This window comes from Saccostrea cucullata, unplaced genomic scaffold (assembly GCF_032062105.1).
Source record: "Saccostrea cucullata isolate Sc308-1 unplaced genomic scaffold, CSIRO_AGI_Scuc_v1 ctg1444, whole genome shotgun sequence".
Taxonomy (NCBI): domain Eukaryota; kingdom Metazoa; phylum Mollusca; class Bivalvia; order Ostreida; family Ostreidae; genus Saccostrea; species Saccostrea cuccullata.
The window spans coordinates 407-15,509 of NW_026933985.1; the positions used below are offsets into that span (position 1 = coordinate 407).

At 34.3% G+C, this 15,103-nt stretch overlaps 1 protein-coding gene across 1 annotated transcript; it reads right to left on the bottom strand.

Annotated features, from left to right (window-relative positions):
* Positions 1–3,902: 3,902 nt before the first annotated feature.
* On the bottom strand, positions 3,903–10,841 carry LOC134239737 (probable glutamate receptor). Its single transcript, XM_062721888.1, has 7 exons — positions 10,690–10,841; positions 10,546–10,578; positions 9,314–9,502; positions 7,050–7,285; positions 6,837–6,928; positions 5,696–6,459; positions 3,903–5,428 (listed from the first exon to the last, which is right to left on the bottom strand). Exons 1-7 carry the CDS (start codon positions 10,744–10,746, stop codon positions 5,360–5,362), a joined length of 1,440 nt encoding a protein of 479 aa, XP_062577872.1. The 5' UTR covers positions 10,747–10,841; the 3' UTR covers positions 3,903–5,359.
* Between the last annotated feature and the right edge of the window lie 4,262 nt (positions 10,842–15,103).

A 15,103-nucleotide genomic window follows, 5' to 3' on the forward strand; every position in this document is an offset into this window, starting at 1 on the left:
TTCTTTCCATGTGAGTTAATTTTTATGACAAGAACAGTTAATTTGTCAGAAATGGTCATATCTCGGCAACAGAATGGGTGGATAATAACATAAGCATGGCGACCATTAAAACACAAATCTTCTGTCTCAGGAGAGACCTTTATTCAAGGTGGATAGAGAATGGGTGCATCCTTTTTATCATATCTAATATGTTTAAAATCTAAAGTAAACGATATCTTAGGTATTTAATACTTATATCATTGTTCAAATATTCAACTATTTTTTCAAAGTGCTAATTGGAGGTCTTTGATAGCAAATTGCTTAATTAAAAATACATATCTTTTCAAACTTGCTTTCACTGGGCAAGATGACAAGTATCATTTTAACCATCAGCCTTCCTTCAGTAAAACGATAAATCCAATCATTAATTGAATTTATAGGAACTCATTTATCTCAATAAACTGTGTACAAATTATTATATGATACTGTAGAGGGATTTCTAAGATATTACAATAAATTGTACAGTCGTTTGTTGAACGAGTTCGACTGAGACAACCATTTTTCGTCACAAGTGACCTAAATAGTGACGTCATTTTCACATTGTGACGTCACAAACAAGGAGAGAAACTTTATTCAGCATATACTATTTATAGACCTTGTGTATGGCTATGTGTGTACCGAATTTCACTCTAATCTGAATTGTGGTTTTGTAGATATAGAGATAGTTTGCGAACTTTTTGATCACCCCTCGTAGAAACATCTTCCATGCATGTCAAATCAAAATAGGATATATAGAAGTACTTAAAAAGAAAACTGCTCCAAAAAACTTAACCTTAACCCGGGACGCCGACAACGACGCCGAGGGTATTACATAAACTCCTCCAACCTCGTTGAGGTGAGCTAAAAACCAATTTTAATGTTTACAATTCCTACCTAAGGCATCATCTATTGATTAGCAAAAATTTGAACATCATTTGTTGATTAACAAACGAGATACAGAACTTCAACTTCTTCATAATGTAAAAAAGGCTCGTGCCTTTTTTTTGTTTACATACAGAAACTATCATAATGATAACAAAATAAAATTCAGCAAATCAATAGAAACTTTCGAATTGTATTTAGAATTAACATTTTATTGAAATTATTTACTTTGAACAAACATATATTAGTATATTAATCTATGTAAACAAAACATGACACGGACCTTGTTTACATAACAAAGGTTTGGATCTCTAAATATGTCTTGTATCTTGACAACTGACGTTCAAATCTTGGTGATCATTACAAAGACCCTAGTAAAATACTTGTAAAAATGGAAAAATAAATTTTGAAATTTTATCTGAAACTGTGTCCATGCCCCTTTATTGTTTTTGCGGACAGACAGACGGACGGACAGTGCAAAAAACTATATAATCCCAAAATTCGATTTCGAGAGAATAAAATGATAAATCTATGCTCTAAATTTCATTTCAGTATGTGCAATCTCTGCAAAGAAAATGAACGGAAACTGCAAATAATTGGAATTTTTCTAAGTCCAAGGGCCATAACTCTGTCCAAAATGGTGCGATCGTACCCAAAGCAGTACTTGACCTAGATATTCATCTGATAAATCTGTATACTAAATTTCATTTCAGTATGTGCAACCTCTGCAAAGAAAATGAACGGAAACTGCAAATAATTGGAATTTTTCTAAGTCCAAGGGGCATAACTCTGTCCAATATGGCACGATCATACCCAAAACAGAATTTAACCTAGATATTTGTCTGATATATCTGCATACCAAATTTCATTTCAGTATGTGCAACGGTTTCATCTTTCCTAGCCCAGTGGTTCTTGAGATGAAGATTTTTAAAGATTTTCCCTATTTATTCCTATGTAAAACTTTGATCGGCCATTGTGGCCCCACCCTACCCCCGGGGGTCATGATTTGATCAAACTTGAATCTACACTACATGGGGATGATTCCACATGAGTTTCATCTTTCCTGGCCCAGTGGTTCTTGAGAAGAAGATTTTTAAAGATTTTACCTATATATTCCTATGTAAAACTTTGATCGGCCATTGTGGCCCAACCCTACCCCCAGGGGTCACAAACTTGAATCTACACTACCTGAGGATGATTTCACATGAGTTTCATCTTTCCTGACCCAGTGGTTCTAGAGAAGATTTTTAAAGATTTTCCCTATATACTCCTATGTAAAACTTTGATCGGCCATTCTGGCCCCACCCTACCCCCGGGGGTCATGATTTGAATAAACTTGAATCTACACTACCTGAGGATGATTTCACACGAGTTTCATCTTTCCTGGCCCAGTGGTTTTTGAGAAGAAGATTATTAACGATTTTCCCTATATATTCCTATGTAAAACTTAGATCGACCATTGTGGCGGCAAGCCACACCCTACCCCCAGGGGTCATGATTTAAACAAATTTGAATCTACACTACCCGAGGATGCTTCCACATGAAGCATCCTCGGATAGTGTATGAGTTTCATCTTTCCTGGCCCAGTGGTTCTTGAGAAGAAGATTTTTAAAGATTTTTCCTATATATTCCTATGTAAAACTTTGATCGGCCATTGTGGCCCCACCCTACCCCCCTGGTCATGATTTGAACAAACCTGAATCTACACTACATGAGGATGATTCTATATGAGTTTCATCATTCCTGGCCCAGTGGTTCTTGAGAAGAAGATCTTTTTAAAGTGCCATTAATTTTTCACTACTGTAATTCATAATTATTTCCCCGTATAAGTGGGCGTGGCCCTTAACTTGAACAAACTTGAATCCCCTTTACCTAAGGATACTTTATGGCAAGTTTGGTTGAAATTCATGATTTAGAACAAATGAAAATTGAATCTACAACTACCTACGAGGATGCTTCCACATGAAATTTTGAAGAAAAGCACACTTCAGCCTGGCTCAGGTGAGCTAAGAATAAAGATTTTTAAAGAAAAAATTTTTGCATATATATACCTATGCTCAAAAATTGGCGGCCATTGTGGCCCCCCCTTTATTTTTTGCCAAGTGGAGAGAGAGAGAAAAAAAAACAATCTAGAAAAATATTTGTACGTCTAATTTATGTATTTCATCATTCCCACACATTTTGGTCCTCCATTCACATTCATTATTACTTTTTTATAAAGTTGAAAATATCTAATTTTTCATCTATCTTTATATATATGTAAATTCACGTTTAATTTGATATGAGATTCCCCGTTTTAGTATTTACCAGTGGGCATGTCATACCCGAATGATACTCTAAAAATGATATTTTATTTCTTAAACTGTAATCCCCTTTTAAGTATACTTTATGGAACAATGCAACTCTTTGTTTTGAAATACCCCCAAAAAGTTTTTTTTCTTAAAAGAAAAAAAATCTCCTGAAAATGTGAAAAGCATTTCCATTCAATTTTATAAGGCTTCAGTATATAGTTTTTGAAATGAGTTTGTTTTTTTTGTTTTTACTCGGACTTGGGGTACCTCTTTAAAGAAAAAAGGGATGTAAACAAAGATATTGTTTACCACAACATTAGATCTTTCAATACGTGTGTGTGTGTGTGTGTGTATGTGAGGGTGTGTGTGTGTGTGTAAATCGAGAGTATATAAAAAGGGACACAACCCTGAACCCCCCTTGCAAAAATTGACTATACATAGCTCAAAATTATCAACAATATTCATACTCAATGAAAGGTATTGCCACAAGGAATAGACATGTGAAATATTACAGCCATGTCTTCAAGCAATGAAAAGCAATGGGCAAGATTAAGGTTTTTGTAGACAAACAGATAGAATCAGGGCAAAATCTATATACCCCCCCCCCTCACGATCTATGATTACGGGGACAAAAAAATCATTCTTCATAATACAAACATACATGTATGAGTGTATGGCGATATTTGCATTATAAACAAAGGAACACACAGAAAATATACAAAAAATTTAATAAAATGATACTCAGCATGCATTAGAAATATGTAGATATCACTAAGTAGTACAAACAAGGCAGCTGGTCAGGTAACAATAAGAGAATTATCAACCTTGCTGTGCTCTAAAAATCGATATTGGGGATCAAACAAACAAGGTGTTTTGAAGATTTCTCTTGAAAAGAAGATATTTTGAAGAAAAACTTTTTTGTTGTTCATTACGACCTTCAGACAAGCTGGTAATCCGTGTCAAGGCGTTTTAATGCAACCTGTTTAAAACTGGATCTTTATCTGCTTCAGTTTTTTTCTCTTTCTTTAATTGTTGTTAGTAAACAAGGCAAGGAAAACGAAGCAATGATTAACGCAGGGGGGATACTAATTTAAATTAGATGAGTGTTAAGTATACACTTGAATTCAAAACCCTTCAAAGTCTAAGTTGTCATGTACATACAATCCTAACTACACATTGGCGTCGGAAGCAAGTTGAAAGTGGGGGGGGGGGGGGCTATGTGTAAAAAAAAATTTGTATCCTTTTTCGTGGGGGGGGGGGGGGGTAGGTTCGAACTTCAGTACCAATTTTTTTTTCCAAACACCACCACTTTCCCCATTTTTAACCTATACTAAGACATATCTGTGGAAAGTGGGGGGGGGGGGTAAACCTCCGAAGAAATGTGCAATGTCTATACTAAGTATATATTTGGAAAAAAAGTGGGGGGGGGGGGGGGGGGGCTAAGCCCCCCATAGCCCTCCCCCCCCCCCCCGGGTTCCGACGCCTAGCATGCAGGGTGTCATTTATCGGTTAGACTAAAACATGCATATCTTTTATATCAATGGATTACACATAAATGTATTTCACAATCTTGAAAACTTTGACATCTTTTAAAAATGACAGTGTATGAATAATTACAACTTTCTTTGGGCATTCAAAAACATCAATAGATACTTTTTTCTATCTACTACACATTCGACCATACGTAAATGACTTTAGCCTAACTGGCAAAAGGCAAATTAAGTGTCGTTACTTTAATGTTTCTTTAAAAGGGGGTAAACAAGTCCATATGGGAATAAAGGGATTATGCTACAATTAAAATAACCGATTCTGTAAAACAGCATACGCATAAAGATTTCGTGCATGCGTAGAAAGACATTGTGACAATTTCATTCAGTATGAAGAAGATGGGAAAAAATCTACCTACCTAGTACTAATCTTTAAAATGCAAGTGACATATGCTCTTCAATCTCATTTATAAACTTTTATAACAATTATGCAGTCCTTTGCAAAAAAAAAAAAAAATTAAATTGCTGGTTGTATTATACATCTAGACTACATGGCACAAGCAGGGCGGTTTTATTTTGAAAATAATACTACATGCAATTTTTCCACTGGTTCACTGTTATAATTCAGTAATTTGTGATCAGCGGTTACTGTTTAGCGCGGGTTATTATGGCTGGTAAGAATTATTGCATGTCCTCTGTAATGGCTTCAAATGGCTGTTTGTCTGTCCCTCCTCTTCTAGACACTGCCTTCTGTAAAATAAGAACAAACACATCAGGGACGTGTCAATGTTACCTGTGACCACGTAATTTTTTTAAAAATATGTTATTGTGGTCTCTAAAAAAATACAGGGAGAATATAACCATGATTGTGATACACCTTTTTAGCAAAAGAAACAGTTGTATGGCTTTAAAAACCCTTGCATTCCATGTTTAAAATAAATTTTAACCCGAATTAATCGAATTACGCAATAAAATGGTAGTGTTACATTTGTAGAAACCTGCATTATTAAAGTTTACCTGCACTCTTCTCTCCGTACAAATGTCGAAGACCAACAAACAAACGGAAAGAACGATTCCTATGGCTAGTAGAATATACGCACTTCCGACTTTATCCATACCCAGAGCACTGCCCTTGAAAAGATACCCCGACTCCTCTTTCTTGTTGTCAAAAGACCTAATGTACTGCAAATAATCGTCATAGAAATCAGTATCACAAACGTTGTCCTTATTCAGCCACTTATCTGTTAATTCTTGTATCACACCATCAGTTTTCAGTCTAATGATGGCGATATCTAGATCTCTGCATATGCTGTTGTTTTTGGCACACCCAAAAGAGAAAGATTTACGTATGAAAGAATGGTGAATTAGCATTAGATCACACGGCGACATTCCTGCTAATTGCCTAGCTCCTATCTCTTCCATGATAAATGCATAATCGCCATTGCTGTTTCGAACTCGATTAATTCCCTCTGCTGTACTACCGACCATTTGATCTGGATTGTTTTTAAAATGTTCTCCAATTTTGCTATCCACCTTATCCAAAGCTTTTGTAAAGGATCTATAAGTGGACCCTCCTTTAACTGTTCCAAATTTCACAGATGATTGTTTCGAAAGCTCAGAAAATGAATGGAAGGGAGACTCCGGAAGTTGTCTCTTCCCTTCCATAATGAATACAGCAAAGGCTGAGGCCCAGGTGGCGTACAAAATGATAAGAAACAAAGACCAAAAGGCAAGTATCACTCTTGAAGACCTGGAGGTAGATTTGGATGGCGCAAGACTTCCTACAATATTGGCGTAATTAATTTTTAATTTGGTACTTTTGCAAAAACATTTGCCTCAGTTAAGTCCCTTATTTTTGCCATTTATAATTCAAGGGATTCGAACCATTTGAAAATACCTATATTTTTAATTTAATTGACAAATAACTAATATTTAAGTTTATTTTCTAGGAGAATACTTGAATATGTGATGATCAGAAATAATTAAAGCTGATGTTTTCGAAATCTCTGGTAGAGAGAAGGTGACAATTATTAACTGACTGTCCAAAACGAATCAAGTGCTAAATGGAAAAGTACATGTATGTATATGTACAGGTGAAGAACGCTAACGTGTTTTTCAATATAACTAGTTTGGAGGTATACTTTACACCAACTTCAACCTTGTAAGCAGAATCTGTAGAAGACAACCGGAACCGCTTTGGCGATGTTCTTCAGAAAAGAAGTTTCGGCTTCATCTTCCATGGGATCAAAGCTAGGAAAACAAATCGTATAGAAATAATCACACGTGACAAGATTAAAACACTGTTGCATGCATTTCTAGCTTTAGAATTATTATTGTTGTTTTAGGTGTAAAATTTGCGTCTTGTACTTACTGCATAATCAGGCCGTACAGAATTGGAATAATTACACAGGAGAAGAGCAAGGCGATCCAAACCCCGGCTGTAAAGGGCTGCAGAAAGGAAACATATCCCGTTATGGCTTGCCATCCCCTCGCAATGGGTCGCTTAAGGACAATGGAAATTCCTGATTCCATGAAGGGATGCGAGAAGTCGATGGCGGCTGCTCTCTCTGCCGTCACGGTAAGGGACGCTGCAGCAATATCTGCTTCCTACAAAGAAAAATTAATCCTTTTTGCTTTCACTTTTTATTTCCAAACTCTTGTCAGAGAAATATCTAATTGTCCTCCGCTTTCGCGAAAGCAATTAAATTCTGTGGTCACAAAAAAACCTTGCCCATAACTTTTGATTGAGAAAAGCTATGGCTTTTATATTTCACATGTGTAATTTGACAAGACCTTTTTTCAAACACAGAGAGACAAGTACCAGAAAATTTGAACCTTTGACCTCGGAGTTTTATCCACTTTTACACTAAAATTCTTAACTTTTACTTTAGCCATAATTTTTGAAAGATAAGGACTAGGGCTTTCATATTTTACAAATGTATTATTTGTGTCAAGGCCTTTCATGGATACCAACAATTATGACGTTTTGACCTTGTCCTTGGAGATTTCCGTACTTATGTAAAAACTTTAACCTTGGACGTTATCTTTGAACGGTAAAGGCTAGGGCTTTCATACTTCACATATATAATCCTTGTGAGCAGACCTTTCATTGAAATACCAAGAACTTTGACCTTTGACCTTGGAGTTTGATCTTTTAAAAACAAACCTTGACCATAACTATTCAAGGGTTAGAGCTAGGGCTTTCGAAAATACTTTACATAGTAATCCTTGTGACAGGATTATTACATTGGATATCAAGAAACTAATCCTTTGACCTTGACCTTGGAATCAAGACCTACATTTTAAAAATATGACTTGGCCATAACTTTTGAACAGTAGATTATTTTTCACATATATATCCTTTGTGGCAAGAACTTTTATTTGATACAAACAACTTTGAACATTTGACCTTGACCTTGGAGATTTCCATACTTATGAAAAAACTTTAACCTTGGCCATAACTTTTGAACGGTAAGGGCTAGGGCTTTCAAACTTCACATATGTAATACTTGTGAGAAGACCTTTCTTAATAAACCAACAACTTTGACCCTTTGACCTTGGAGTTTGATGTCCATTTCAAGAATTATCCCTGGCCATACCCTTTGAACAGGTGGTGTTAGGGATTTCATATTTCACAATCGTATTTCTTGTGAGAAGACCCTTCTTTAGGTTATAATATATTTAATTTGCATTTAAGAAAAGTTCAATCTTCGCTTCCTTGCCATAGGGGTCATCAGTGTTTAACAAACACATCTTGCTCCTTATATTGAGAAGAGATAGGGCTTTCATATTTGACATGTGCATTACTTGTGACAAGATATTTCCATGAAGGATGCTATGATTTCTGACATTTGACCTTGACCTTCACGATTGACCTTATTAAAATAAACAACTTTAGTGATAATTTTAAAATGGCATTTTATAAGGCGATCATATTTGACACAATATGTCATAAAAAAAGACATGTCATCCACAAAGACACCGAAAGCGGGGCACCACAATTCTTTGAATTTGCTTGTAATCAATTGTTTGGTAAAGGTTGTATTTTGAGCATAATGACCAAAAAAAAGAGTACATGTATTTGTTTAACTAAATGATTAAATGATTAAGTATGCAAAATCGAAACCAAGTCATCTTTTTTGGTTGTGACGTCTGCTGAGGTATTATTAGACGAACGCAGAGAAAGACAGAGGAGGACAAAAATATTCAAAACTAATCACACTACTTTAATTTGGGAATTTCTTGACCTATACTGTTGTAGCAACCGATAACCAATGGTCATTTTGACGTAGTAGTTCGAGATGAAATAACTTGATAATTTCTGGAATATTTTGAGCCAACCAAACAAAGCGCTAGGAATCATTCAAACAGTTGTGTAAAGTACTAATCATAAAGGTGTGTCCTGTAGCAAGATCCTGATCTACAGGTTCAGACCCATCTGCTTGGGGAAGGCGGAGATCGTAAAAACCAAGATCCCGAGTGGCAGTAGATGTTGGAATGAAATAAAGTGGCCAAGTTAAGGTTTTTTGCAGCCTTACTCCGCAAATGGATGTGTTCCAGCTTAAGAAACATATCGTCGAAGTAACGCAACCAACCAAGTAAATATAAGTATGACAATGTTATATGTAATCTTACCCCCTTGATTAGTTCTCCTATCATACCAGTCCAGTTGCCATACTTATTCTGAGAGCCGTACTTGAAATCTCCTACATGTTTTATGTTAAAGGTCGCATTAAGAATTGGTTCTATCCTCTTCAACAAATCGGGTATGAGGCCTTCAAATTCTGAAGGGTTTCCATCCTTTAGTGTTACAAAAGGTTTATCCTAAAAAAAAAAAACAACAACAATGAAAGTTAGTATTTTTGTGATATCTTTAAAAATAAACTTGAGTAGGTCCTGACTTATAGTCATCTTATATCTTGTTGATGAATTATGTACATGGTTGGTTGTAATTATTACACTACTAGTCAACCTTAATAACAGTCAAGTTTATATCTGATTACATGCACATATGTACACACTTATACCAACTAAAGTAGGTATGAAAAGAAAGCATACAGTCCCGTTTTTTTTCTTCCGGTTACTAGTAGTGCACAGTTTTAAGCCAGGCAGTATATGGGTGGTTATTAAAAATGGAAAGACAAATATATCTTGACGACCACCTGTAGTGAATGCTTTGAGCAAACAATGCAGATTTGACGAAACAAAATCTCAATATTTAGATATTTTATGGTGTACAGTCACGAGAACCATTAAGAAGATCATACTAATTTATGTGAATATCCAATGTAATCTGAGATATCACATGCATAATGCTATTAATAGTTATGGGCATAGATCACGCGTAAACTGTGCGTTTCTTTCTATATAGTTTGCAATAACCTTGTTGGATCTGATCGAAGCATAATAAAGACTGAAGATACTGGGTGTTCAAATAGTATATTTAATAATTTCTCATTGCAGTGCATAACAAATGCATGTATCTTTATAATAAATCGTTTACTTATGATATAGATCTTATTATTTGCGGACTTCTCTATACTGAATTCTCCAGTTTGCATGCTTCGGTTCTTTGTCAACCTTTAAATCATGATCATTCATCCCTTGACTTCATTTAAATGTTTTTTTTAGAAATTGTCATGGAGTGTAAATAATTTTATGGTACACGTTATCCACTCATGTCCCGACTAAAAAGGTACGTTTCAAGGTAAAGCAATGAGGACATATATGGTGCAAATTAAGCATACATCCATTTGCATTTCAGTCTACCTCTATACTGCACGTCTGGACGAGATATTCGTAGTAAACAATAAATAGGAAGAACAAAGATTTAAAGTACATAAACGATATAAATTGAAAATTCTTACTAGAATCGTGGTGACCCTGTACACCGTGTTTTCCTGCAATAAACAGAAACATTTTGTAAATTGAATCTACGCATATAGATTGAAAACGAAATAAAAGCTGTAAAAAATTATTTTTGCAAAAAGAAAAGCAAGATAAAAACTTACTGAAGACGTGGACGTAAAACCCAGCAACAGAAACAGACACAAAACCTGGATCTTCATAGTACAACAATGACAATGCTTGAGCGGATCTAAACAATGACTGCACCCAGGGTCGTAAACATGGCAAATAGGACACCGACTTTGTATTTTAAATGTACGACTATGGTTGGCCGTTCTACTCACAATTATTTATTTTTACTCCACTAAAATTATTTTTACTGCAGTAAAAATAAAACACTGGCCAATGCTACTCACAATTAAATATTTTTACTCCAGTAAAAATATTTTTACTCCAGTAAAATTATTTTTACTCCAGTAAAAATCATTTTTACTTCAGTAAAAATCATTTTTACCCCAGTAAAAATCATTTAATTTCTTACTGAAGTAAGATTACTCTTTGGCCACATTACTCACATTTAATTAATTTTACTGCAGTAAAAATAAAACACTGGCCATCTAACTCACACATTAATTATTTTTACAGCAGTAGAAATATAACACTGGCCTTCTCTACTCACAATTAAATATTTTTACTTAAGTAAAAATCAACCAATAACCAAGTATGTTACAAATTAGCATTTATAATAAATATTGGCGCTAAAGAAGAATTCTTAAGACGAACAAAGCAAACCATCAATGACTGTATACGTTTATCAGCCACGGATAACCTTGAAGCAGAAACCATTGACAGCATTGTTTTAAGGTAGGCATCATAAATTTGCATATTTATCTTGTTTGTTGGCAGATCCAAGATTTTTTTATGTGTTGTGAGAAAAGTTATATTTCTCAAGACCTATAGAAAATTTTCATCATGTTCATATTCCAGCTGTTATTATTTTGTACTAAAACTCAGTATCTAATTAAATATATTTTTTGTCAGGTTCGGCAATGGGTATCATGAAAAATTATTTTTATACTCACGGATCAATAGATCGGGGCGCATATTGTTTTTGTCTTGTTTGTTTGTCTCTCGGTTGTCAACAGCCACGTAGCATGGTTTTTGAAGGGGGGGGCAGCCCAGAGAAAAAAATTTTCATTTACCTGAAGAAAGTTGACAAGAAAAAAAAAAAACCCAAAAAAAAAAGAAAAAAGGAAAATTGTCCAAAGTCGGGTAGTTTGACAACTTTTTTCAGTGTCATCAAGTTCTTTCAGTACCAATTTTTAGCATTCAGTACTACATTTCCCTTATATAAATTTCCTGTAGTGTACAGAGGGGGGGGGGGGGGCTACCAACCTTTCAATTAACATTTCCTATAGTAAAAGTCAGGTTGGAAATAAAGTGGGGGGGTGGGGTTGGCAGCCCCCCCCCCCCGTTGCTACGTGCCTACTCTTAATATAACCATGTTTTTTAAAGATTATATTGTATACTGTATATCGGCAAATCCGTACAGTATAGTCCATTTGCAGTTATATTCCCTGTCTTAGGCGTAGGAAGCACATTGAAAGCCTATGTATGTCATGTCGTATATAAATGTCATGTGTAAACAGTCTGGGGAATTTTCCCCGTTGAGCTATGAGTCACCAAATATCTAACATGGACTGTGATTGGTTGATTTTCACTTGAGTAAAAATATTTAATTGTGAGTAGAAATGGCCAGTGTCATATTTTTACTGCAGTAAACATATTTTTACTGTAGTAAAATTAATTAATTCTGAGTTAAATGGCCACATTGTATTTTTACTCCAGTAGAGAAGTAAATTATTTTTACTGGAGTAAAAATAATTTTACTGGAGTAAAAATATTTAATTGTGAGTAGCATTGGCCAGTGTTTTATTTTTACTGCAGTAAAAATAATTTTAGTGGAGTAAAAATAAATAATTGTGAGTAGAACGGCCAACCATATACGACAGACACTTTAAACCTTAATTCTTCCCAAAAAAAATCGATAAGTATACTGCATTGTAATGCAAGTGGCGTAGAGGGCCAAGAAGAGCTGGTATGCGGAATTGGTTCCCATGGAAATTCCAAGAGATTTTTGGAAGACCTGGTCTCCAAAAACAACATAGATATTGTCAATCAGAAACTCCAGCATTTTTTGATGTCAACTTCACAGTACTTGTGTGTACAATCAGAATGTTTTTAATAAAAATTTGCAAATGACCAATGACAAGGTACATGTAAGTAAATTTACGAGTTCCATTTTTATTGAAAAAGCAGCTGTCGACTATATCAAAAAGGCTGGACTTTAATTTATCTTGGGGGAATGGTTGTATATAAAGTTGAAAAAACGTAAGTTTTTAAGCTGTTGATTTTGGTAAAATCTTGTGATTTCAAATTGTCCAAAAGTTCCTCGGAATTTTTAAGGATCCACATCTGATTCACACCAATTCTTGAATATATTGTTGCACAGTATTCTTGAAGTTTCTCCTTCTCTACTGTCAATATCTTAGTTAGGAGCAAAGAAAGATGCTTGGTGAAACATTTACTAGAACCTGCTGTATGTATCTTTGTTTGTGAGGATTTTATATCTATTTTATGAAGTTTCGGAATCCAGTATAGATATGGTAGTTCAAATTCACTTTGGTTCTTTGGGATATTAAAAATATTTAAAACTGGCATATGATTTTGAAGATTTCCTTCCTTAAAAAAGAATTATGAGTATAAGTTGGATAACCATTTGTAGAATTAAATCCAAGTTCTTCTAAAATACAATTTATATAATGAGCCTTACAAACGAAGACAATATTGTTACCCGCTTTGTCAGCAAGGACCAGTACGTACCGATCATGTAATACATGTATATCTAATTCTTTTCTTTCCTTCTGGATTATTCACAACAGAAGGAAAGATGGTTTTCATATTACCCTCAATCATGGTAAACACTTTTTAGAAGTTTGGTTCGGTGTTGATAGATGATATATTTGAACATGATTTCTATAACAGCATAAACTTAATTAAGATCTTCTAAATATTGATTTATACAAGTGTTGAAGTTATGCCCCTTTGCTTATGAACAGCTATACACGTAGCATCTCCTGATAAAATTATCAAATAAGTAAGTAAATAAATAAATAAATAAAATAACAATGTGTACATTCAAGGCATTTAAATAAATTTTTTGAAATAAAATTTTACACACAAATAATAAAATTTCTTTTTAATACTTATATAATTACATAAGTGAAGTATTCGTAGACAGTGTTTGTAAAAATATGGCTGTTTCTGTTGTGATTTTCTCTCACAAATACCTCTCATCTACCCCCTACCTCCACCCCACCCCACCCCCTATTCCCCACCCCCACCCCCAAAAAAGAAATATAAAAATAAAAATATTCAATACATATAGAAGTTATACATTGCAAATGGAAAATATTGGAATACAAATTTAAAAAAAAACAAAACAAATAATTTTGTTTTACAGTGCAAATAGAAAATATACAATCCAAATTTTAAAAAAAAATGCAATTCAAATGAAAAAATAGGAATACAAATGGAAAATCATAGAAGAAAATAATATAATTATACAATTCAGATAAAATATACATACAAATGAAAAAAAATATACCGGTAATATATAAAAATATATATATAGACCACAAATTAATGAAATATAAATACAAATGGAAATAAAGTTTTTTAATAAGTACATAAATCTCCAAGGTCAAAAGGTCAAAGTTGTTGGTATCCAATGAAAGGTCTTGCTACAAAGAATACATATGTGAAATATGAAAGTCCTAGTATCTACCATTCAAAAGTTGTGGCCAAGGTCAAAGTTTTTGAAAAGAAAGTCAAACTCCAAGGTCAAGGTCAAAGGGTCAAAGTGCTTGATATCCAATGAAAGGTTTTCTCACAAGGATTACATATGAGAAGTTCGAAAGCCCTAGCCCTTACCGTTCAAAAGTTATGGGCAAGTTTAAAGTTTTTCATAAGTATGTAAATCTCAAAGGTCAAAGGGTCAAAGTTGGTAGCATCCAATGAAAGGTCTTGCCACAAAGAATACATGTGTGAAATATGAAAGTCCTAGTATTTACCGTTCAAAAGTTGTGACCAAGGTTAAAGTTTTTAAAAAGTAGTTAAACTCCAAGGTCAAGGTCAAACGGTCAAAGTTCTTGATATCCAATGAAAGGTCTTCTCACAAAGATTACACATGTGAAGTATGAAAGCCCTAGCCCTTACCATTCAAAAGTTTTGGTCAAGGTTAAAGTTTTTTGATAAGTACACAAATCTCCAAGGTCAAAAGGTCAAAGTTGTTGGTATTCAATGAAAGGTCTTGCTACAAAGAATACATATGTGAAATATGAAAATCCTGGTACCGACCATTCAAAAGTTATTGCTAAAGTAAAAGTTAAGAATTTTTGTATAAAAGTGACCCCCGGGTCAAGGTCAAAAGGTCAAATATGGTGGTACTTGTCACAAGGAATACTCAGGTGAAATATGAAAGTCATAGCTCCACTAAATAAAAAGTTAAGTGCAAGG

Coding starts and splice junctions, on each gene's coding strand:
- LOC134239737 (XM_062721888.1), bottom strand. CDS start 10,746: ATGAAGATCCAGGTTTTGTGTCTGTTTCTGTTGCTGGGTTTTACGTCC. Junction 9,503..10,545: donor ACAGGGTCACCACGATTCTA/GTAAGAATTTTC, acceptor TTTTTTTTTTAG/GATAAACCTTTTGTAACACT. Junction 5,429..5,695: donor GTACGGAGAGAAGAGTGCAG/GTAAACTTTAAT, acceptor CTTATTTTACAG/AAGGCAGTGTCTAGAAGAGG.